Below are 24,182 nucleotides of genomic sequence, written 5' to 3' on the forward strand. Positions count from 1 at the left end.
AGTAATACTCTTGTAATATTAAAGAGTCGATGTTGAAAATTGAAATCTAACACTTTAACCATGTCATGATTGTGATTTAGATCAGATTTGGAAAAGAAATTTAAAGAAAAACTCCTATTCAACTCTGATTTGTGGCCTTGAAAATGAATGGTCACTGACCTCCTATGTTTCAACCTCAAGATTTTGTTGGGTTTGCCAAGTAGCGCTCTCTGAACCATATAACGCCACCACAGGAAACTTCAAGAATATCAAACTACAGAGGAATGCTCCCAAAAAAATCTTTGGTTCTCTCCACACTGCCATGTTAGCACAATTTGAAGGAAGTCAATTTAGACTCCATCTGTGTTGTATTTTTTTTATTATAGAAAATTGCTAAAGTGACATACTACAACACTGCATTCAACACTGGGCTGACGTGGAGGTGTGCATAGAACCATAAATGCTTTTCCTCAGGATACAAGTAAAAAACATCTATGATTCTGTGCATACCACAATGTCAACTTAATGTCTAATGTAGTGTCCTGCAAAGTCACTCACTCTAGAGGATGGTTGCTTTAGGTTGATAATTGATGTAAAAATCCATCACAGCGTAACATGAATCCGTTGGCTAGGATTCCTCCAGGAAAACATCACAAAGAAATAGCCGATCCCAAATCTTTAGAATAAAACTTTGATGATGATGATGATGATGGTTAGAAATTAAACTAATTGAACTTGACCACAATAAGTCCTACAAAGAAGGGTGAATCTAATTGAAAGACCTAATTCAATGAGATAACCCTAACCCTATTTTTTGATCGTTCACTTGGGGGGACCCTAACCAACTAAGGCAATCAAAACCATGACTTTTATGGATTGTGTTTGTCTAGATTTATGTTTTACTTGAATGTACCAATCAACTATGATTAAAATAAGAAATACGGTCTCCACAATTGACCAACTTTCCTTCTAAAAAGTTCCTGTTTAAGACATCCCTTGACCATGGTATTCTTGGAGAGGCTAATACCAGTACAAAAAACCTCAGTATTTAACATCTTACCTCCCAAAAAGACCATTTTCTTCAACCTCTTCATCTGTAATATATAAGCTTTGATTTACAATAATTTTTTTTTTCCACCAAAAGTTTTGAATTTTCTCAACAAAAAAACCAAAAAAAAAAATTATATTCTTTTCCTTTTCTTTTTATCTTTCTATAAGCAAGCCCATCATATTCACCCTTGATTTATTTGGCAAAAGTAATTTCAAAGTACAAACTAACTTATTTTCTTCCACTTGATTTAAAAGATGAAATAATATTGAAAATTAAGTAATTAATCAAATCATGTGGAGATTGAAGGATTTTTGGGTAAAAATATGGGTTTTCTTGCAAGAGGTTAAAGATGGAGTATTTCAATCATTTTATATTAGATGAATGTGTCCAAGTTTTAGAAAGAAATGCATTCGGATGAATGTACGAGTTACGCCAATAAGCAACAAATTACGAGAGTCAACTCAAATGTTTGGGCATGTCCAACAAAGGCTTTGTTAACCCTAATTGGAAGAAATATTCAAGTTGAAGCTTCCATAGGAGTGAGAAGAAGACATAAAAGAACAAGGAAGGAGAAAATGAAAGCAAATATATATATGAAGCCTCTTTCAATACCAAAACCCCTGCTCTTGGACAAAGTGGAATGGAGGGAACATGATTCATTTAACCAGTCCCAAATCCTTGGGATACGGATTTGAGGGTGAGGATGATTACGTCTATTTAAGCAAAACTACAATGCACCCCCTCACCCTAAAAGATTAAAAAAAAAAGGTTAAAATACCCCATTATTGTTGAGAGAGCAAAAACCAAGACAAATGAATTAGAGATAAAATAGTTGGTCTCAACATGCACATAGGCTACAATCAAGATTCTCAAATACACCATTCTATATAAAACTATTATTGTCACCAACTCCAACGGACAAAATTGAGAAAATGGTACACCTTTTCACCATGGTCTTCATGGGAGCTGCAGAACCAGAGATTCTTGGATACGTAGATCATCTGGTTTGCATAAGCCATCTCAGTTTTGCCGATTAAGAAAAATGTAATCTCATTTCAGCATTCAAGAAAACATACGACATTGTAAAGATACCAAGAAGGAACATGTGATTCACCGATTCTCTTTCGGTGCTCCATCTCTTTGATTGACCACTCTATAACGGCAAACTTATCAGATAGTCAAACAATCCAATGAATAGGTTAGGGTTTTCGGCACACTGCAATAATTATAAGTTTCAACGATAGTAAGCACACTATGGAACGAAAATCCACTCTCTCTTCCCTACAGAATCCTAAACTTGACAACGAGACCAAGTTCATCAGAGATAGTACACATTAGACAACATAACACAAAGGTAACAAAGTCAACTCCTACATATAGCACACAAAAACATATGTATAAAGTTAAAACACCCAAATTGAGAAAAGGCTCCTGTTGGTGCATGCATAGCATATTCTCTGCACTATACAATTCCACATAAAACCAACAATGAAGAGCTAACGTGCAAGAAAAACAAGTACCTCCTCATCATGCACCACATGCTCTTCTCCACATCAACTGGTCACCTTTTCCGGCGCTTCGGCTCCACCTGAAAGAGCCAACTCACGCCATAAATATAAGATGACAGTCATCAACAAAAGTAACAAAGGAGGGGGCTGAAGAAGGCCTAGCCATTACAACTAATTCTTCTTAGCAACGAGAAACTCTTATGGCTGTTCCACTCTTCTCTTGCTGAGCAATTGAGGAGAGACAACTATCCAATCGAATATGCTTAATCTTTACTGAGCAATTGAGGAAAGACAATTATCCAAGCACACAAAGAAAAAAAAGAGTATAAACAAGAATCATTATCCTCACCTTAGGCTCAACAGGTGGCGAAACAGGAAATGAGTTCAGGGATCTTTTGGCATCATCATCAGAAGAACAATCAGAACATAAGAAGCGATCTAATTTTTTTGCTTGTTCTATAGTCATGCCCATACATGAAGGATGAAACCTGCTAGGACAACGTGAAAGGAAAAACACATCATGCATCATACATGGATAGATGACTAGAACTAGAAGTAGAACAGCTCATCGTACAACCTAATTGCATCTACTAAATTATTCACAATTAAAAGCAATCTTTCTTCTCCAAGGAAAACAAAACATATTTCTCAAGGATATTGGGCAGAATAAAATGCATCAATGCTATAAATAACGGCAGTACATGATTATAAACGTAATCTATATTCATTTTTCCAATTCTGATTTGCCCAATTTTCCATTTAGATCAAGTTAAACGTCTCATGTGGTCAAACCTCTATCAGGGTGCAACATTATCGGAAAATGGCATGAGACAAGTGCTGAATCAAACTAAAATGCCTCGTGTACCCGACATGATTGCATTCTTACTTCTTTCATTTTTATTTTTATTTTTGATAAGTAAAGATAATTCTATTAAGAAAGAAAACAGGGGCCGAGGTAACCAGCCGAAAGGATACAAACAGACACAACCTATCAAAAAAGAAACCCGAAGAAAAAATACTCCATCGCTAAATTACAAACCCCATCCCACCTTACAAGAAAATCTTCTTAGAAAACACCCCTAAATTCCTTATACAACTTAGACCAAAAGAATAAAAGAGAGAATATCCAGCAAGATGTCCTGAAGAGAAGAAACTTTCCCCACAAACGTGTGATTGTTTCTCTCCTTCCAGATACTCCAGCACAAAGCAAAAGGCAGCAAACCCCACAACACTTGTTTCGATCTAGCAAAATGATACCCCCAGCCCAACCAACTACCAAACAAAACCCGCACAGAATAGGGAAAGCAACCCTCCAAACCAAACAGAGTGGCCCACAAACCAAAAGGAGTACTCTAATTTAAGAAAAAGGCCATTCTTAGCAGAGACTTAAAAGCAGTAATTACAACAAAAAAGAGAGTAAAGGTAGCTATAAAAAAGAGACCTTGCCATCTCCTTTTTTTTTTTTTTTGTTGGGGGGGGGGGGGGGGGGGCAGCAGTGGACAATCATAAGAAATAGGATAGCTGTACTAAATAAAGAGATTTTCCATACTAAATAAAGAATTGGGTGAAAGGGTAGAAGTGGACGCTAGTAAAGCCACTCCAAGAGGCTTAAAAGCTTTATTCTTTTCACCTCAAGAAGAAAGAATCAAGTTCGTTAATATCTTTGTTTTTCAGATAAAATATCTGGATCACCGCTCATATTAAATGATATGTTCAATAACATGTGCTAATTCTTTTTTTTTTTTTTTTTTTTTTTTATGAATAAAATTATATTTATTAACAGGGGGGTCGAGTGACCTAAAACCCCAAAGAAGAACAAAGCGAGTGAAACAGAAAAGAAACAAACAAACAAAACCTCCACGTGTGCTAATTCTCCACTGACATTCCATCTTCCTAGAAGCACAAGAGATATAAAATGGGTCACTATCAACCTATGGAAGCCTCGTTTTAAGAAGAGCATATACATCTTACTTTAGTGGAGTTACTTCAATCCAATTGAATCAAACACCTTCAGAGTTGCTGCTTCTCGTCCTAAATAGGCAGGCCTATGGGTTGCAGGACCCACCCTAGATACATTTGAGAACCCCATCAAAATTTTGACTCATCCTCCTCTCACAGTCTGAAAATCCATTAATCTTCCTAGTTCCTACTATCAATTAAAAATATTATCAGCTACTACTATTGTTTCTTTGCCACAACCCTAAACATTTGAAATCTAAGGCCTTGAACTTTCTCAAGATGGAACCAAAACTAATTACTTCAAATTTTATACCCTGAAAACAATTTCACTAATCTCATCTTATTGCTTCTCTTATCCAAATTCCACAACAGAAAACATAAAGACATTCAGCAGAAACTTGCCCCGTGGTAATGCCTGGTACAGCATGTGTCTGACAAATACACCACCTTGCCAGCAAACTGTTATGGGAAGAACGAAAGGAGGAGAAGCCTTTATGCTCACATTGATATTCTTCAATTCTCATAATCAATCGGTACGTCATTTTCAACCATTCAAGCTCGTAGATCATGCCATCAATAGAACTATATTTATTTAAGTTTCAAAAAAACTTGGAAGTTCAACATTATTGCCACCTAACCTGTAAGCACTATATTAGAATAATACTACCTTAAGTAGGAATTGGACCATTCTACGTAAATTATAAACTCAGAACAGATTTTTTACTCTCCACACAAACTCCCAAAACCTGATCCAATCCCATTAGAAGTTCTTGGTTGAATCAATAGTAGTTACAGCATCATCCATACATATCCCCGATCTAGTAAAGGAATTTAAGTCTGGAGCTTGATTTGGAGACCCTTGCACCACTTCAAACGAGGTCCTTCTTGTAGAACGATCAACTGATTTATTGTCAGAAAACTCAGTCTGAAACAACGCCAAATCCCATTGTTTATGTCGATCCCCATGGCGTTTGTCTGTGTCTTCATGAGACAACTAACATCTTCATGGCCTTCTAAAGCCGCATTAATCAGAATGAGAAGGGTGGTGTTGAAGTCCACCTCACCACAAAACTCCCCTCATGCTATGCTACCCCCCCCCCCCCCCCCTCCATGCATCACATGACAAGTAGTTGATCGAGTAGAGCCTGCTCTAAGCAATCCATCCAGGACACGAGTGCTACTATAAGGGGGCATCAAGAATCCTCAAAATTGATTACCATCAAATCCCATGATAAAAATTGGATGAAAGCTTGGCCATGGAAAACTCAAGTTTGCACCAATCAATTGAATCACACAAGATATGAAAACCTAACGTAGAAGAAAATGAAAAGAAAAAAAAAAACAACTCTTTAATGCTTAAACAATGGGGTTCAATGCATATTCATGCTACAGATGACCACTTTCAATAAAGGTCTTTCCCAAAAGACAAGAAATTTCGCTAAATTCACCATCTTCTCCGTATTTTTTCCCCATCTCCAACAATCAAAAAGTAGTTTCTATTACAAATAACGTACTTAAAGTAACTAAAGTAAATAGAAGAGGAAAAAATAGATATGAAGTTCTCTAAAATAAACAACTAATAAAGCAAGAAATTAGATAAGTAAACTACATTATACATGATGATGCTCCACAGTCACAACCACACCCAGTGAGGAATATCAGTTCCTATCGTGATGGCCTTGTCTCCTCATTACAGAAAATGGTAAGTGGTAGTAAATGATTGATTAATTTTTTTGTTTTTTATTTTTAATTTTTTTAAAATGAGAAACTAAGACACGAGAACAAGGAAAAACACCATGATGGTTGAGGAGACCAGACCAAGGAAAAGTCACCAAAGAAAGACAACAAAAGGTGAAAGATCCATACACTTACAACCCAACTCCCTAGTATGAAAGATTCCCACTTAAACATTAACACCTCAAAGAACACCCATTTAAACTCCTGATGTAGCTGATATCAATAAAAAGATATTTGCTGTCACGTCATACATATATTGATAAAGGACACTTCAGACCCCTCAAAAGCTCTTGGTTGCCCTTCTTCCAAATACTCCAACAAATCGCAAAGGGGAGCTTGCTCCAGTGAATCCATCCTCTAGCATTGAAGCATGGCACTCTTGGCTGGAAAACAAGCTTACCACCGAAGAACAAAGAATCGAACAAAAATTTAGAAGAGGAAAAAATGGGTCCACACAGAATAAGCGATACGATAGTGAATAAGGAAGTGGTCCACTGGTTCCCCACAAGCTTTGTAGATATAGAAACAGTTGACACTACAATTTCCATGAGCTATTAAGTGATCTATTGTCAGAATTTTTTCTAGAGAAACAATGACAATTTCAATGGAACCCAGGGCCCCCAAATCTTGGATTTAGGAAAATTGGATCCCTAAATCTTTAGAGAGGCGCACATTTTATTCTTAGAATTTCCACTGAACAGACGATATCTATGAGCTTTTCAAGTAAGCTTTGAAACATATAATATGTAGCCCTAACACAATGAGATAACTTAAACTTACTAATGCGAGAAAAAAGACATTAACCCAATCAACGGTTCACATTTTTCGGTTACCATGTATGTTACGCTGTTAAAAAAAATGCAGTGCTTTGCTACCAATTAAGTTGAAGTTCAGGTAAAAATTAGCAACAAAAAAAAATACAAAATTTATAACACCATCATCGTAGAATAGCAGAAAAAGAATCGTACTTCACTTTTAGAGTAGCTTTGTGGATGCTAAAGCATAAGCAGAGGGGTAGCAGCAATCAATGCAACCAAACTGGCAAAGTTTATATAAAATAAATTTAGCAATAACTACTTCTCAAGTACTAACCGCTCATGTAAGTGCACTAAATCCATTCCTCCTATGTGAACTTCAAATGATTAACCTAAAAAAATTAGCTCCCGAAATGACAAATTCCAAAGGTCTTGAAATAACAAAAACCTTTAAAATCAACCAAATATATGGAGGCCAAACAAGAAAGAAGAAACAGTATGAAAACTCATCTAGCAAACTAAACCTCTAATCATAATGTCCTTCAAAGCAGAAAAAAAAACTACGAATTTCAAACACGATTAATTATCTTCGTCGATGTCAAGCTCCATTAACACTAAAACCAATATGTAACAAAAAGAAATCGATAGATTACCAGTCCTTGCATCCTTCACACTGAACCATGAGGTCGTCCGGATTATAGGGCATCTCGCATTTGCAATACCTTCAAAGTTAAAACAAAATCCAAAAGAAGAAAAATAAAAAATTCAAACACCAACAAGTACACCATAAGGACTTCAACAAAAAGGATTAAAATCAAAAGAACTCTAACTCACACTGCAACTCGATCGGGAGTGAATCCACCAGTAGATGCCTTGTACTCAAATCTACAGAAGTAATCCTCAGCTCCAACATTCTCAAGCTTAGTGTAGTTCTTGAAAGAGTGAACAGTGCACTTCCCCTCAATAGTGTGAGCACTTTGAACATCATAGTGGTCAGATAAAAACAGCTCCTTTGCTCCATGAAACTGTCTCCGCCCTCCCAAAGATTCCTCTGGACGATAGTACCATCTCACTCGAACCTTCACATTGTTTCGAAGATCCATTTCGATCTTCTCCACTTTTGCCACATAAGGTGGTTTATCGGAATCCGAAGGACGCATTAACACACAATCTCCAGCTGTGGAACTCATCCAAGAGTTAAAAATTATACAAATTAAAACCTGATTCATCCGAATACTTGATATAACAGTTGAAGATTAGTAGAAAAATTAGAGTTTTTTTTTTACCTCTGACGACCTTATTGGTGCCTTTGATGGTATAGGAATCCAAATCTTTCTTTCCTGGTCTAGTTTTCGCCATGATTGTTGAGCTTCTTCTGTTCAAAATAGAGTATTTTAAGGAGTGGAGACTGAAGAAAGCTTAACAAGTATCGATCCGAAGGTATTTTAATGGCGAAATCGGAGACCTAAATCCATCGTTTGGATTCTATTACGATCTGATCGAGGTAAAAAATGGTGGTTTTTAAACCCTAAATTAGTTGGGGGAGAGCAAAAGGCCTTGTAGTCAGAGTGATTAGAGAGAGGGAGAGAAGTTCGGGGCGCTGCGAGAAAGATTGGTTCGGATCAATGCGAGCATGAACAAGAACAACCGCGCTCGTATGGTATCCGTAATTATGTTTACACTAGCAAACGCGTATAATACGGAACAACACAGTATTCGGGTATATTATTGGGTGTTATGCGGCTGTATATTTTATGCAACAATCGTTCTTGACTAACGGTAATAAAAGGTGGACCCATCACTAGATCAGAAAACGACGCTTAAGATGAGCTGTAATTTTGAATTACGTACTTTCTGTTCTACTAAATAATCTGGACCGTACGTTTAGTGGACCAACTCTTTAGTCAAAGATGAAGAATAATTACGATTATAGATCAATCTGTGTAACTTTGCTATCAAGATCTTAAAAGCTGTGGGCACCACAGGGTATACTTTTTTGCCTTTTTGACAGTTGAAGACAAGGGACCAAAAGGTCTACTAGAGAGAGTAGAGCCTAGGCTCTTTTGGGGACTAAATAGAACTGAGTCACATTGCGAAGACCCGTCTATAGTGCATATGTGGTATACCATGAGACATGCCACATGTTCGAACAATCTCTATTGTTTGGTCACATTAAATGCCTAAACTAAGAGGGACCCATCAAAATATAAACCCTGACTTTCATGCCACTTCACTCCTTGCAATCGTTATGATGGATGATTCAAATTGTCAAGAACATTTACTCAAATCATTGACCTTTGTTTCAATCATTGTGATCGACCTTTGATTCAATGTTTGAACATGAATCATTGAGTTCAACACTGCTCGGATGCTGTACATTTTTAAATTTTGTTATTTGTTACAAGCACCTGATGCCATTGGATCTTGTAAAATGGATGACATTCAAGAATTGTAAAACATGTTTGTATAAAATCTGCCCTGATGATCCCATCGCTGTAAACATCAAATCCAAACCACCATTGGGACATACTCGAGATAAATTTGAATGGAATACATTTTATCAAGAACCATATAAAATTTCCATCCAAGTAAACCCCATTTTTTGTGTGAATATAACTGTCCCGATGATCTCGATGGTGTAAACATGAAATCCAACCAGCCATCGGGACATCCTCAGGATAAAGAACCTTATAAAATTTCCATCTAAACCCCATTTTTGGGGTGTGAATATAAATTCTATCTCCTTCAAAGAAAATTCATTTTCATAATATATTTTACAGGCACACTGACTGCAAAAATGGCCACTGAAGATATATGAAGAGCAAAAGATGACAACACACTGATTTCCACGTTCTGGCCAATATTTCTCCCTTCTCAACCACCACTGAGATCATACTCAATCCTCTTTGATTATAATTCCAGGCATCAGGAAGGAAAGATGCTTTTAGAGGTGAAATGGATCAAGACACCATATTCAAGTTCCGTGGCCAGTCTACAACACTCTGTAGTACTCGTCATTGAAGGAAATAACAAGATATTTTTACTAAAAGAATTCATTCACCCAATCAATTTTTCTACATTTGAAATTTTGGGTTAAATCATCCATTTCCATCTTTCAAAGCAACAGAACATAGCAAAATCAAAAAAGATTTTTTATCCCAATAATTATTCTTCTTTTTTCCTTGGATACAACCCCCCAAAAACATCTATTTAAAATATTACCAACTAGGAACATGAGACTGTTTACCAGACTAGGTACATACTATAGTTACTTTGAAGTTCATACGGTATTTGCACTCAAAATGGTACATCAAAACCACATCAGAGGAATGATAACTGCGAAATATAAATTAGAAAACAATTTAAATTTAAGAGAATAAAGGAATCACACCTAAGGCATCTCTTTAAGCGAAGCCCACCTGCAGCCATCAATCAACAAGAAGATGGAATTGTTTGAAAAAAGTTAAGAGCGCACCGACTAGTAAGTTGGGAAGCTGGGATCGACATCATGGGCCCACGACTCCAGTCCCCCAATAATATCTTTGGCTGAAGTGAAACCCATCTTGTGCAGATATTGAACAGCTCTCTGTGAATCGTTACCTCTTCTACATAAAACATATAGTGAGGCACCAGAACCAGAACTGAGACCAGTTTGTTGTTCCGCTTCCTTTAAGGCGGAAGAGATTGCAGGAAATTTACTCTCCAAAGTTGACAGTGGAATGTTCAAGGACTTGGGCAGTGAAACAATGTCAAAGTGGTGTGTCGGACGGACGTCCACTAATATATGTGCCTCACCATTAACTACTTTCTCATTGTACTCTTTACTAGTTATTCTGGCACTCTCTGGAAGAAGGTTCAGCTTCAAGGGTGACTGCATTAGTTGAAAGCCCAAAATAATTAAGTTCAGAGGATTCGTATGTTTTGGATATGCTTTAATGATCATTAAGGTGGTGCTTTATCAAGATATGCAAGGCATCCGGTTAAAGATTGCAGAAGAAAATTGAAGTTTAGGGTATATATCACTCAAATTTATATATTTCTTCATTTATTTATTTTTGAGTGTGGGTGTTTGTTAAGTTTGAAAAAGCAGGAAAATGACCAATATAGAAAATAAATTGTCGTTACTCATAAATAGTTCGATACAATCTAGGCATATAATGGCCACTAGCTTCCCATTGGTCACTGTGATATGGCAAATCATAATGGAAAAGCCTTTTGTTTCAGCACTCCCAGCATTCCTATTGGATAAAATAACTTGAGATCCATCTCATGTTAGCCTTAACCACTATGACAAGAAATAATGTATCAATTTAAGGAACAGAGGGTGAAAGCCAGATCATAATGTGTTACAAGCAATATCAACATGTACATGTTACGTCTGTGTTTTTAGAACAAAGGACATTAAAGTATGACAAGACTTGGGCACAGTGTGTCGTGTTTTTCCCACAACCTTTCTTTTTTAGACCAAATATTTTTTTGGGTTAAGTGCAAGTGCAAACATATATTGACCCTATCTACCTGTATGGTTACAATATGTGCATACAGGAAAGGACTGAATGCTATACACAATGTAATTGATTGTATGGGACTCCCTTGCGAACAGATGTATACAGATCAATGAGTTTCAGATTCCCTCACGAAATAGAAAGCCTCGCACAGGTGAACAGCTTAGTAAAAACATCAAATATGCACACTCTAGATACTTCTAGATACTTTTTTTTTCCCAATGAAAGGAATCAATCTCAATATCCTCCATGACCTCATTTAAGACAGAATGATATGTGACATTGATTCCACTATGCACACTCAAAATTTTAAGCTCTCAAATCCATAGAGTCTTGCTTCAAGCTAAGGACACGACTCCATAATTGGCCTCACCTACCCATCTTCGTGGGATGCTAATTACTTCTTGTTCAAGCTGTAATACACAGTAAATTCTAAAATTTATCTTTTTAATCTTTAAAAAAAGTTCACACCTTTCTTACAAAATTTTGTGATTTTCTGATAATGACCATTGAAGACAAAATCCATGATTGCATCATGAACCTTCGGCCCAACTATCTGAGATCGGCAATGAACGAGACTGGTCATTCAATTCTATCTACAACCAGATCTTTCATTAACGCATGCACCTTCAAATAATTTATTAATACCTCAATTCACACTGATTCTGGCCTTCCCTTGCTGTTTTGGATCCATCGACCTGTATATTTCCCTCTCTCTGGTTCTGTAATGATCTTTCTAGGGCATGACTAAACCATCTCAATGTACTCTATAGCATTTTATTTACCTATTGGGGCCACCACTAGATTCTCTCAGATGCCTTCATTTCTGATTTAATCCTTCATCGTCTTTCTACTCATAGAAAGGGAAGACCCAACAGAATGTGCAGTGAGGTAGTGAAAGCAGATATGGGGACACTCACAATAACAGAAGATCTCGCTCTAGACATAATTGAATGGAGGAACATGATTCATCCAATGAACCTCAAATTTTTTGGATGAGGCTTTGATGATGATTAGTCTTTCTACTTATCCATCTCGAAACCCCCAACTCGACATCCTTATTCTATGAATTCATGTCTTGCTAGAGCTTCTCATTTCAGTCACCCTAATTCTACACAAGTTAATATGCTCTCTAGTTGGATCTCAAATCAGGTCCGGTCTAAAAGCATTAAAGTATCTAGCCAGATAGTGAACTGAAAATTTACAGGTAGCTGAATCTGAGCAAGTTATTAATCAGGTCCCAGAACATTTAAAAAATAAAAGTATAATGGAACCCACACCCAACAATCAGGTCTATATAAGCCTGACAATCCTGTAGCCATTGACACTCCTAAGCTTAGGTGCAATCACTTAGCAGATCTACTAAGAAAAATGCATCTACTCCTCAATTGGAGCATGAAACTATAAAGAATGGGAGCATGGATTCATAGTTTAGGTGCATTTGAGAATAGATGATGATAGGAAGTAAGAAATACCGTCGACAAAGGGGACTGGGTAAACTTTTCGTAGTCAAAATTTTGGAATTGATCTTTTGCTAATGCAGCCTTTTCTCCACAAGCTTCACATTGCAAAGACCTCCCTCTTAGCTTGACCTAAGAAATGTGACACGATGTTAGGGAAGCTACAATTGAAAAAGGATTGTAAAAGTGAAATAATAATTATAACAATAGGAATAATAACTATTGGATTAGAAAAGACTCAACCAAAGCTAATTCAGAACAAGCAACCCAAGTCATATACCTTATTTTTCAAACCGATTCTTATTTAGCAAAATTAGAACCACATTATTTTATGCAAAAAATCAAAATTCTAGTTTTGAAATTATCAATAATAAGAAGCCACTTCCAGTGTGAGAGGAAACAAATATGCATCAGCCTCTTAATTAAATGTTATAGATATTGATAAAGCTCAATAGTTATTTACACCAAAAAAGTTCTCCAGGAACGGCACATAGAAATTGGTTTAAGAATTTTGATCAAATCAGGTGTAGATGGGCAGATCCATCTTTTTGGATGAAAAGGGAACCAGTACAAGACCAAGTCATCGTAAACTTCATAATATCTAACAGTGACTTGATCGAGTCCAGATCTAGGCCCCAATTAAGTATTACACTTCGTGTCGGCTAGGGTGCTGGAAAAGTAACTCTCAAAATCCCAGTCTGTAATCCTTCAGCAGACTAAAAGCATTGTATCAGGCTCATCCAATGTTTGTCTTTAATGGTCTAAGGTTTCCATCTGTAGAAATAGTATAGATGCAGTATTACACTAACATGATCACTTAGGCCTATAACATAATTGACAAGCTCCAGTTTTCTCATGGCATTACTTCAGCCCATGCAAGAAATTCCAATTTTCTAATTTAGTTTAAAATTTTCATCAAGCATGAAAAAAAAATGTCTACTGTCCAAAAAACTCAATTAGTTTCGAAGAGAAGTAAGAACATACACCATTAAACTGAGGATAGAGAGAGAGAGAGAGAGAGAGAGAGAGAGAGAGGGGGGGGGAGGAGGGGGAGTGTGCCCTCTAAAAGCCATATTGACAAGAAAACAGGTATTTGAGACAAAATAAAAAGGAGTTCAAAAGATATGGAAAAAAAAACAGACAATGCGTATCCGTGCTGATAAGGCATCAAAAAGAAGCATCCGTCCCGAAAGAGGTTCACCAATGGCACTTGCAACTTTTATAGCCTCCAGGGCTTGTAGGCAGCCAATGACACCAGGAACTAGAAAAAGGAAATAAGATATAAGATGTTAGTAGAAAATTCGATGCCTTGTAAAAAATAGGAAGCTGAAGAAATTTTGGGACTCAATAAAAACAAACGCACATATCTACTAGGGGCAAAACATAGTTTCAGTTTGGGTGAGAGATGGCTATAACTGGAGCCTTGAAATATGCTTGCAAGCTCCCATTGCTCACAAGTGGCTATTTTAATGATTAGGTAAGAAACTGCCCACCATAATGGACTATGTGAAAGACAAAGTCATCCTTCAGAAAGTTTAAGTTTCATTGAAGTATGCTTTCCTGTTCCCCACGATTATCAAATGACTTGTGTGGTTGTACCACCACCCTTTGCTTGATCATGCCCATTATCGTCTGACAAATTTAGACAAAATTTAACATTGGAATAGAATAAAGTGGTCAACTCTCGAGTCTAAACGGTAGAAATTTGACTAATTTCTAATTTAATTCTGAATCAAGTCCCAGATAGAGATTCTCTTGTTCTAAGGCCTTCTCCAACAAGGACACAAAAAATTATGTGCGTTACAGATTCCACCTTGAAGAATTCATATTTTTCATGGCTTTAAGGTAGTGGTTATTGGATGTCTAGAACACACCCGAAGTCAGTAACTTACCAACTCCTAGAACTCCACTGTCCGAGCATCTCTGGCACGCTGCTGCTGGAGGTGGGGATGGAAATAGGCATCTATAGCATGGACCTCCATTGTGATTGTAAACCGTGAGCTGTATAAAAAAAATTAGGAGATCAGCTGAGGAATACGTAATACTACTAAAATATGAATTATGAATTACCCAATCTCGAAATGATAAAAGGTTCTAGGAGGTCTATCCCAATATAAACAAGGTATTCTAATACCAAATGTAGAAAGCCTTCGTCTATAACTAATACTAACGTACCTGCCCTTCCAATCCCAGTGCAGCACCTGATATGAGAGGCTGCAAGAATAAAAATGAAAAGGTCAGATAATTACATGGAATATTTTTTATACAAATCTGAACGTTTTTCTTCTTCAAGTTTCTAATTTCGGGTAATGGACTAAAAATATCAGTAATATATGACCAAGTAATGTTTAGATAAAAAATTGTGAGCAAAAATAGTTAACTATAAGGTGCCAAAAGAAAATTTGAGGCCTCAACGTTTCCAATTTTTGGTCTATAGTAAAATCAGCATTCATAAAACAATATATTGTACACTAATATCAAACATATAATTGTAGGAACCTTCTACACTAGGTGCCACTCTCGCTCCTCCCACTTCCTAAACAAATTCAATTTTTGATAAGTTTCAAAATAATTCAATTATAAAGATCAACCACTTAGCTAAGTGGTAAGACCTTGTGGAGGTTGTTCCCAAGGTCATAGGTTCAAACCCCTTGAACCCCTTCTTATACTAAATGCTAACTGTTAACCACTAACCCCACCAAGCCAAAAAAATAAAAATAAATAAAACTGGTATCCAACAACTGCTTCCAAGCTCCCATATCAGACTTCCCTCTCTCACCCACTCCAACTACAATCGATTAAGATCAGACATCTGTAGAACCCTTGGATCATTTCAGATAAGTAGTGTATGTCCATTGCCTCATGGATGTTCCTTACAGGTGCCCTGTAGTTGTTGTTTCAATCTTCTCGACGAAGTAATCTAGATTTATTAACTAATTACTTGGTCTAAAGAACACCGCATACCTTTAGTGTGCTCTCAAGCCTCAAGCAGGCGTGGTGTTATTGTGGTGCAAATACCCAAACAGAGGTGTCAAATTATACATTTAATATAAATACATACATATATATATCATCATCATCATCATCGACAACAACAACAACAACAAAATTGGTGTCAGCTGAAAGAATTTTGTTTCTCCATTCAATTATTTATAAAGCAATATCTCTCTTAATTCAAGAGTATTCACATTCACTATCACTATCTCAATCCACATTATTTTTTATCTTCCTTTCACTCCTTCACATACTCGAATAGCATGGTCTTTCTAATTTGGACTCTTATTGGCCTTTGTTGCACATGACAAAACCATCTCAATTGACTTTCACATAGTTTAACACCTATGGGGGCTACTACTACATTTTCATGCATTTCTTTTGTCTTTCTACTCATCCATCCCAACATACTAATCTTTGCCATTCTTAGTCTATGAATAGGCTGTTTCTTGATTGCCCAATTTTCATCTTCATAAAGCGTAGTAGATCTTACTATCATCTTCTAAATATTTTTCATTTAATTTGTTTGGGATGTGTCAGTTACATGACACACTAAAGGAAAACTTCCACCATAAGTCTATAACCACCCAACCATAATTATATAGACATCATAATCCTCAATCTCATCATCCTTGTGAATAAGAGAGCCAAGGTAATGAAATGTACGTTTCTGGGTATTTCTTGGCAATCAATTTCTACAACCTTCCTTTCTCTGTGAATTACAACAGAAAAAAATACTCCATATACTTTGTCTTAGTCCTACTCATTCCAAAGCAGCTCTTCAAAGTTCTTGTTTTGGGTCGACTCCCTCTCAAGTCTCATCAACTGATGTAGAACATCTTGCATTGAAATTCCTTTAAAAGCCTTTAAAAGGAAGGTAAAAAGAAAAACATTCATTTGTCCTCAGTCTAACCATAGCATGAACCAACTTCAAGGCCACCCACACCTCTCTTTTTAGTCTTCAAAATGTTTTTGAATATCTTGGTTAGCTAGAATAATCTAATGCTTCCCATCGATTTAACTGCATCTTTGGAATACCATCTAGTCATAAATTTATACTAGTCTTCATATTTGCTAAAACTGCTTTTTACTTTTGAAATTGTAATTGTACGAAGTATTTATGATCTTTAATTCCAATGTGCCTTCCTAGTCCCCATGTTCAATCTTCATATAATAATTGCTAGAAATAATCATGCAACCTTTCCTTGATTTCTTCATGTTTACCAAGACTTCATATTTACCCTTAGCTAAGTGGTAAGACCCTGTGGAGGTTGTTCCCAAGGTCTTAGGTTCAAGCCCCTTGAACCCCTTCTTATTTATATTAAATGCTAATTGTTAACCACTAACCCCACCAAGCAAAATATATATATATATATTTACCCTTAACGCATCTAACATAATCTAAGTTTCTAAATTTTCCAAAGAGAATCTCTCCTATGTTGGAGAACCCTAATTTTTTAAATTACTTACAAGATCAATGCTATGCTTGCATGCTTAGACACTTTAACCCAATCGAAGGGTGGGCAGTGAACACCTAAGGATAGCGGCACTCCTACAAATAGTTGAACATTGAATGTCGATAAGAAATATTAACAGGTATCAAGAGGAAAACACAATAAAGGCCAGCATCACCCAACATGCACATTCAAGCAAACCAAATTGTTCCAGATGAATAGAAAATACTTCCAAATCAAATCATAATGCATTCAGCAAACTTTTCCAGACAGAGCTAGCACCAAACCAACCAGTTTACCTTTCCTAAAACAACACAGCAATCACTAATCATGTACCGGCTTGGAAGATTGTCGGTTGCATCTACCACTACGTCATATCTGGTCAATGTTTGCAGTCATGGAAATCATAAAATTTTAAATGTACCGACAAAAGAAGAGCATGGAAAGAGAACTATCAGAAACTTCACATATAGTTACGAAGGATACTTGCTCAAAATTTCCAAAGCATTGGACGTCCGCAAAGCTTCTTGGTGTTCCACTATCTCAATAGTGGAGTTAATCCTGAGAATTTAGAACTATAATATATTATATAAATGCCACAAAATAGCTACACTTCAAGCAATTCCAAAAAATAATTCAAAATGTATAAATCAGTAAGTATCCTTTGATCATATACAGCTAATATACAGTTGTCAGAACTTGACATCAGTTATACATACTGAAATAGGCAAATAACAAAGATAAAAGTAATCCATACATTCGACAAGCAGCAGCAGCAGATTTCACTTTTGACTGACCAATATATGCTTCGGCGTGGATGATCTGATTACAATCACGAAAAAAAATCAGAAGGTCAGATTCCATCGTCACAAGCACTCAATAAAATAATTGAAAAATATTGCAAGAAAAGGAGCCGGGAAGCAAAATAAAATTAATGCAGGATGATCAAGAATAGGTGAAAGCATGATATTGAGAATGCACTGAAAATATATGAACAAGAAAAGGAGCCAGGAAGCAAAAATAAGAGGAAAAGAAACTAATAATCCAGTATGTAGGTGCTGCTGCTGCATGCCAACACTCTCTATAAGATGATTAAGAGAAACACACAATCATGATTTCTTTATAGAGAAAAGGCACCGGGATATAATTCAAAGACAAACATATTGTGACCACAATTTTTATTTTATTTTTTGGATAAGTGAAGGGACCTGCAATTGTTAATTAAAAATGATGCGATGTTTTATCCTTCACACTAGCTAGTCATTCATACCTACATGAAATTTCTGACTTCAATGAAGTGTTTTAAAAAATGTATGAGATGTACACCTCTAGGCGTGCCTCGTTAACAAACCATTTACCCCAAAAGACCGATCTGATGGGGAAGGTGCAACTATGAGTATAAGAGGGTCACAGGTCGAACTGGTGCACAATACGTGAGCACATCGCACCCGGGAGCAGGGGCGGATAACACAACAGTCAACACTCCCCCTCACCCATAAGGGTGGAAAATTCCCTCGAGGAGACTCAAACCCGTAACCTATACGAACCTAGCGCTCTGATACCAAGTTGACAAACAATTTACCCCAGAAGACCGATCTGATAGGGAAGGCATAACTATGAATATAAAAGGGTCACGGGTGGAACTGGGGCACGATACATGAGCATGTGACACCCGAGAGCGGAGGCGCATAACACAACACTCAATATGCCTCAGAGCGATAGGCACAAAGATGATAGTAAGACACTAAACAAAAAAAACACAAGACACGCGTCTTAGACCATGAGGTGTCAAAAAGGAGTACACCTCACTCAAGGCGTGATTTGAGACAAATGCTTTTTTCCCTATTCTCAGGGTTTTTTCCCTTTTCTTTTTTTTCTTTTTTTGGTTTTTTCTTCTGTTTTTCTGTTAGTTTAAAACCATATAGAAGCCTCGAAACTTTGGTCAGCTGAACATCACACCTCGTGCCTTAGCGTACGAAAATATTGCTTCAGTGGATGATTAGATCCTACAAATCTTAAGCAAACTGAAGATTGGAAACAGAACAGTGTGACTTGCAATTACTATATTGGTTGGAAGGTAGGTAACACTGCATGAGATTAATTGAAGAAGTGACTAATCAAAAATAAATAAATAACTGAAGAACTGAATGCCTAAGAGAAGATGTGTTGCACTAGATCCCTAGATTGAATGATGATAAGAACTAAACTTAAAAAAGGGTCCTTGGAAAACGACATGTTGTTTGGATCAATGAGGTCAATTTTGTCGATGTCCTACATCCAGGATACCTAGAGATCTAATATCCATGTAGTATTAGAATTGACCGATCATTCAAATTGATTAAGAATCCATTACAGCTTTTGGGTAAGACTCTCATGATGGGTCAGATCATGATCATTACAAGGGGCTTTGAGGCCAATTTCTATGGTCTTTGTAGGGAGGATGGGACGTCAGTAAATCATCTACTCATCCACAGTAAGATGACACGGGAGATATGGTATCATCTGGGCCATGTTTGGAATTGTGAGGTGCCTTTGTGGTTTTGTGCATCTTATGCTCAAGTCTTGGTCATATTTGGGTTTCCCTTTCATGGTCGCAAAGAGGATTTCGTAGCATCTCTCTCCATTTGCAATTTGCTAGGTGATTCGAAAAGAGAGGAGCCAAGGCAAGGAGCACTCAGTGCACGAGATAATTATCTCAAACTCTCTTTTTCTTTTGGTGTAAAATTTTTAAAGAGTTTAACAGGTGTTCTTTAAGGATTTCATAGGCAGATGGGATAGGGTTTGTTGTATGTTGGCCAAGTAATGGCTTTTTTCGGGCAGGTTTATTTGCTTTTTGTTCTTCTTTGTACTTCTCGCTGATCATCTAGACCAGTTGTTTTGACGAATTTTACTTTTTTTTTTAAAAAGGAAGATGGTAGGCATAATGATGCAGGAGCTGTACCCATGGGTCAATGGATGAAATTCAGACTTTTTGGGACCCTCAGGCTAAACTCTGATGTAAAATTGGTAAATTTTCTACGCCCATATCAAGTATGCTTAAAAACTCAATTCCCTATAGGCATCCTCAATCCCATAGCCTCTGTCCTAGATACCAGATGATGTCAAAGTTCGACACACCAAAAACAGTAACTCTGAAACCTAAATTTTAACCCTTAAAATTTTATCATCCAGTAGCATATACCTTTTTAATCAAATCTAATTTAAACCCTTAATCTTTTGTTCTATCCATCATCATTAAACCCTATCTTGTACTACATCAATGTGGTGCCAGAGCTAGTTGTCCCACATCACTTAAACAAGATAAGGGTTTCTCAATAATTTCTTTTTTCTTTTGATAAGGAAAAGATTCTATTGGACAAAAAGGCAGAAGGGAGGTTGACATTTTTTGCTTAATAAATCAGTAGTTTATCAAGTCAGTAAATCATCTTAACAATTGTTAAAGTAACTCAATCTAGCACTAACTCTTGAAGCAATTTTACTAGGATGCTGCAAGAGAAGCTCCAACAAAAACACCTCAAAGAATTTCAAGCGAGAAAATAGAAATCAGTTCATTGAGTAACACCAAGCAGTAAGCTAATAATTGATGAAATTTTCAGATATGTACCTGTCGATGGAGATTATTCAGCTCAACAATATCATGATCAACAATACCCAAGCGGCCTAGAGAGAGAAAACTCATGAACGAAGAGTTCTAAAAACAAAAATATCCAAATGCAACAAGAGAAGTACTTGCAATAGACAACATAGACGCACACATCCATTTAAAATATTTAAATCATTTTTATTGCGTTGAAATTGAAAAAAGCTCGACAGTAAAGCCCTTCCCCTTGTGAATAAAAAGCTTGAAAAGCCTTGCATAAATGTAACCACAGATTAAAAGAAGATTGTGCCAAGTAAAGATTTTAGTTGTACATATGGGCATTAAACATATTCTAGAAAACTGAACTAACAAAAATAATTCCCCACTAAAGATGCTCAAATTACATTAAAAGATGTATGGTTCGGACTTTCTTAGGGAACAAAATATTACCGATGCCACAAGCTGCAAGGTACAACAAAGCAGGTGAGCCCAATCCACCAGCTCCAACCACCAAAATCGAAGACTTCGAGAGATTTGATTGTCCTACAGTCCAAAAAGCAGTAAGAACAAGAGAACAATATTTAACTATGAATATATGTCAGGTTTTCATGGTATGAAGATATCAAATCCAAATATATAGGGAACAACTACTGCTAATCCATTCACCGAATCTAAAGCAAGAACTCCTAGTCAGCTAAGAAATCTAGGTTTTCAAATTCGACAATAATGCAAAATTGTTGTTTATAGAATAAGAACGAAAATCAAAATAAAAAATTGGGAGAGAAAGCTGCTTAATCTCTATTAAAAACACATCACAATTTCTATAAATACAGGAAACGCACCACAATTTCAAAATGTTCTCATTTTTTTTTCCAAATATACCAATACGGATGCCAACCACTTCAATTTCTAAAAAAAACATCTTTCAAGAACTAAAGATTAAACTCCACTCTAGAGCATCGACTACCATAATTCGAATCAAAATCAATAACAAAGTTATAACAAGATATCCAAAAGAACCAACCTTGGACTCCAAACGAAGGAAGCAAAAGATGACGACTGTATCTGTAGATCATCTCTGAAGACAAGCCATGTTCAAAGGAGGCATCTTTGAACGGTACATGAAGAGGAGAATTAGAAGTGGTCTCCTCCTTCGCTACAATCTCACCGAGCTGAGCTTCAAGAACTGAAATTTTGTTCTCTATATCGCTCTTCTCTGCCTTCAACTTCTCGATCTCTTGAAGAATACGAGACGAGTCTCTGCCATTAGACTCCATTAGTTGAGCTGATACAGGGTTTTAGAGTTCAAGTTGCAGACAAATCAGGAGTTTAATCGACTCAAAAACCCTAAATGGGACGAAAGTAGGCTAACTGGGCGAGCCGGTTACGTTGACTTGGATTTGGATATTTTGGCGGTAACTAGTGGATTTTTATAAGTCCTAAGGAGTACAGTCATCTTTAGGTCTGTGCCGCTGATCTATAAAACGAATCCTGAGGCAAGAAATTAATTAGAGATCAAAGGTTTACACGTGTATGAGACATATGCTTCACACGTGATTATAACCCACTCAAAAAATTCGAAAACAAAAAAATCATATTATGTGATGGTCACGGTGATAGTGATCTGATGAAATTAGTGGTATTAAGGGTAGCTGTGATGGCGATAATAATGAGAGCACTGATTAAGTTTTTCATTGATTTATGAAAGAAGACCCGGTCAAGAGGTAAATCATTAATTTGAAAATTGAGCCGTGCTACCGTCAGAAAAGAAGGGAGTTGATCACACAATAGCAATTGAAAGAGCCCAGCCAAAGAGTTCGGCCAATACTAGAATAATCAACCCATAAGTAAGTTAGAACAAACAAGAGAAGACCAAGTCGAGTAAGAGGGCACAGTCCGAAGCGTTCAGCGAGTGGTCTCACCTAATCATTGGTCAAAGTGAGGTTCAGCCTACTCTGAAACTCGTTTATTCATCAATCAATCGGGACATCTTGATGTGATGGCGTGCATATTTATAAATGTATTTTACTCATATTTCTAAGAAAACACATCTACGAGCATGTGCGCAACATCAAATCAAGATGTTCCTGTGTGCCCTCCACTAAGGTCACTCCTGACATTAATCTTGAAAAGTTAATATATTATCTCAAATAAATGTAGAGAGGAATGTATGAAATTCCAAAGGAAAATGTTGAAATGACAAAAGGAATTTACTGCAATTCTCACAAGTCTGATGTGAGATGTGCACATAACTATAGATGTTTTTCCTCACGAAGTAAAAAATCATCTACGGTTATGTATGCATGTCCACGTCAGAATTGTGAGAATCACAGTAAATCCTGTGTCACCCCAGCACGACTCAATTCCAAATAATTTGAAAATCTAGATGAATATATTTACTTTGAAAAAAAAAAATCACGAATTAAACAGGAGATTGCAACTAAGGGTCAACAATATCGTCAATATATATATATATATATATATATATATATATATATATATAATTATTAATTACTAAATTAATGGTGTATGAAATTCATCCGAGAAACCCCCAAATTTATGGGCGGTTGCTTCATATTACAGTTAGTAAAATATTTCTTTCTAAATGCCCCAACATCTAAGAAAAATTTTAAACTACTCAAAATATTTCTTTCCTCAAATATTTTTAAGTTAGGAAACTTTTTTTTATTAGCGATTGTGAATCATTCTGATGGTCTGTGACAATAAATGACGAATAGAGAACAATATATTCATAATTTTTTTTTAAGATTTAATTAAATGTATTTTTTTTTTAACTTTTCGGCGAAGAAAATGATGGTTATATGTATAGAAGTTCAATGTTGAATTAAAAATATGGTCAATCTCAATTTTCTAAAATTGAAGCTTAAACGAAAGCATCGAGCATAGACTTTTGATTATTGTTTTTGACATTGCAAATCTCAATCTCAACAATCCAATTTTATATATATATATATATTAGCAGTTGTGAATCATTTTGATGATTTGTGACAATAAATGACGAATGGAGAACAACATATTCATAATCTTTTGAAGATTTAATTAGATGTAATTTTCAATCTATTTGAAGAAAGTCTCAAATCTTTTTCTTTTTATTATAACTTTTTGAAAAGAAAAGGATGCTTATATAGAGAGATTTGATGAAAAACGAATGTTTCAATAAAGATTCGTATAGAAGTCCA

General features: G+C 36.2%; 2 protein-coding genes across 3 annotated transcripts; both read right to left on the reverse strand.

Moving 5' to 3' along the window:
* Positions 1 to 1,812: 1,812 nt before the first annotated feature.
* On the reverse strand, positions 1,813 to 8,883 carry LOC147411628 (chromatin remodeling protein EBS-like). Of its 2 annotated transcripts, XM_086450543.1 has the most exons (6): positions 8,276 to 8,666; positions 7,824 to 8,166; positions 7,643 to 7,711; positions 2,888 to 3,026; positions 2,551 to 2,618; positions 1,813 to 2,246 (listed from the first exon to the last, which is right to left on the reverse strand). In XM_086450543.1, the coding sequence occupies exons 1-5, from the start codon at positions 8,346 to 8,348 to the stop codon at positions 2,592 to 2,594; spliced, it is 651 nt and encodes a 216-aa protein (XP_086306669.1). In that variant the 5' UTR covers positions 8,349 to 8,666; the 3' UTR covers positions 1,813 to 2,246; positions 2,551 to 2,591. The 2 variants fall into 2 exon arrangements, with proteins under 2 accessions (XP_086306669.1, XP_086306677.1); XM_086450551.1 differs by lacking the exons at positions 1,813 to 2,246; positions 2,551 to 2,618 and adding an exon at positions 7,203 to 7,272 and having other exon boundaries at positions 8,276 to 8,883.
* Positions 8,884 to 10,120: 1,237 nt separating this feature from the next.
* Positions 10,121 to 22,369, reverse strand: CNX5 (co-factor for nitrate, reductase and xanthine dehydrogenase 5). Its single transcript, XM_086450530.1, has 11 exons — positions 22,007 to 22,369; positions 21,433 to 21,525; positions 21,007 to 21,062; positions 18,160 to 18,224; positions 17,889 to 17,963; positions 17,702 to 17,780; positions 15,130 to 15,168; positions 14,847 to 14,955; positions 14,097 to 14,215; positions 12,970 to 13,086; positions 10,121 to 10,860 (listed from the first exon to the last, which is right to left on the reverse strand). Exons 1-11 carry the CDS (start codon positions 22,257 to 22,259, stop codon positions 10,468 to 10,470), a joined length of 1,398 nt encoding a protein of 465 aa, XP_086306656.1. The 5' UTR covers positions 22,260 to 22,369; the 3' UTR covers positions 10,121 to 10,467.
* Between the last annotated feature and the right edge of the window lie 1,813 nt (positions 22,370 to 24,182).

This window comes from Akebia trifoliata, chromosome 1, assembly GCF_017979445.1.
Source record: "Akebia trifoliata isolate Shusen 1 chromosome 1, ASM1797944v1, whole genome shotgun sequence".
NCBI lineage: Eukaryota > Viridiplantae > Streptophyta > Magnoliopsida > Ranunculales > Lardizabalaceae > Akebia > Akebia trifoliata.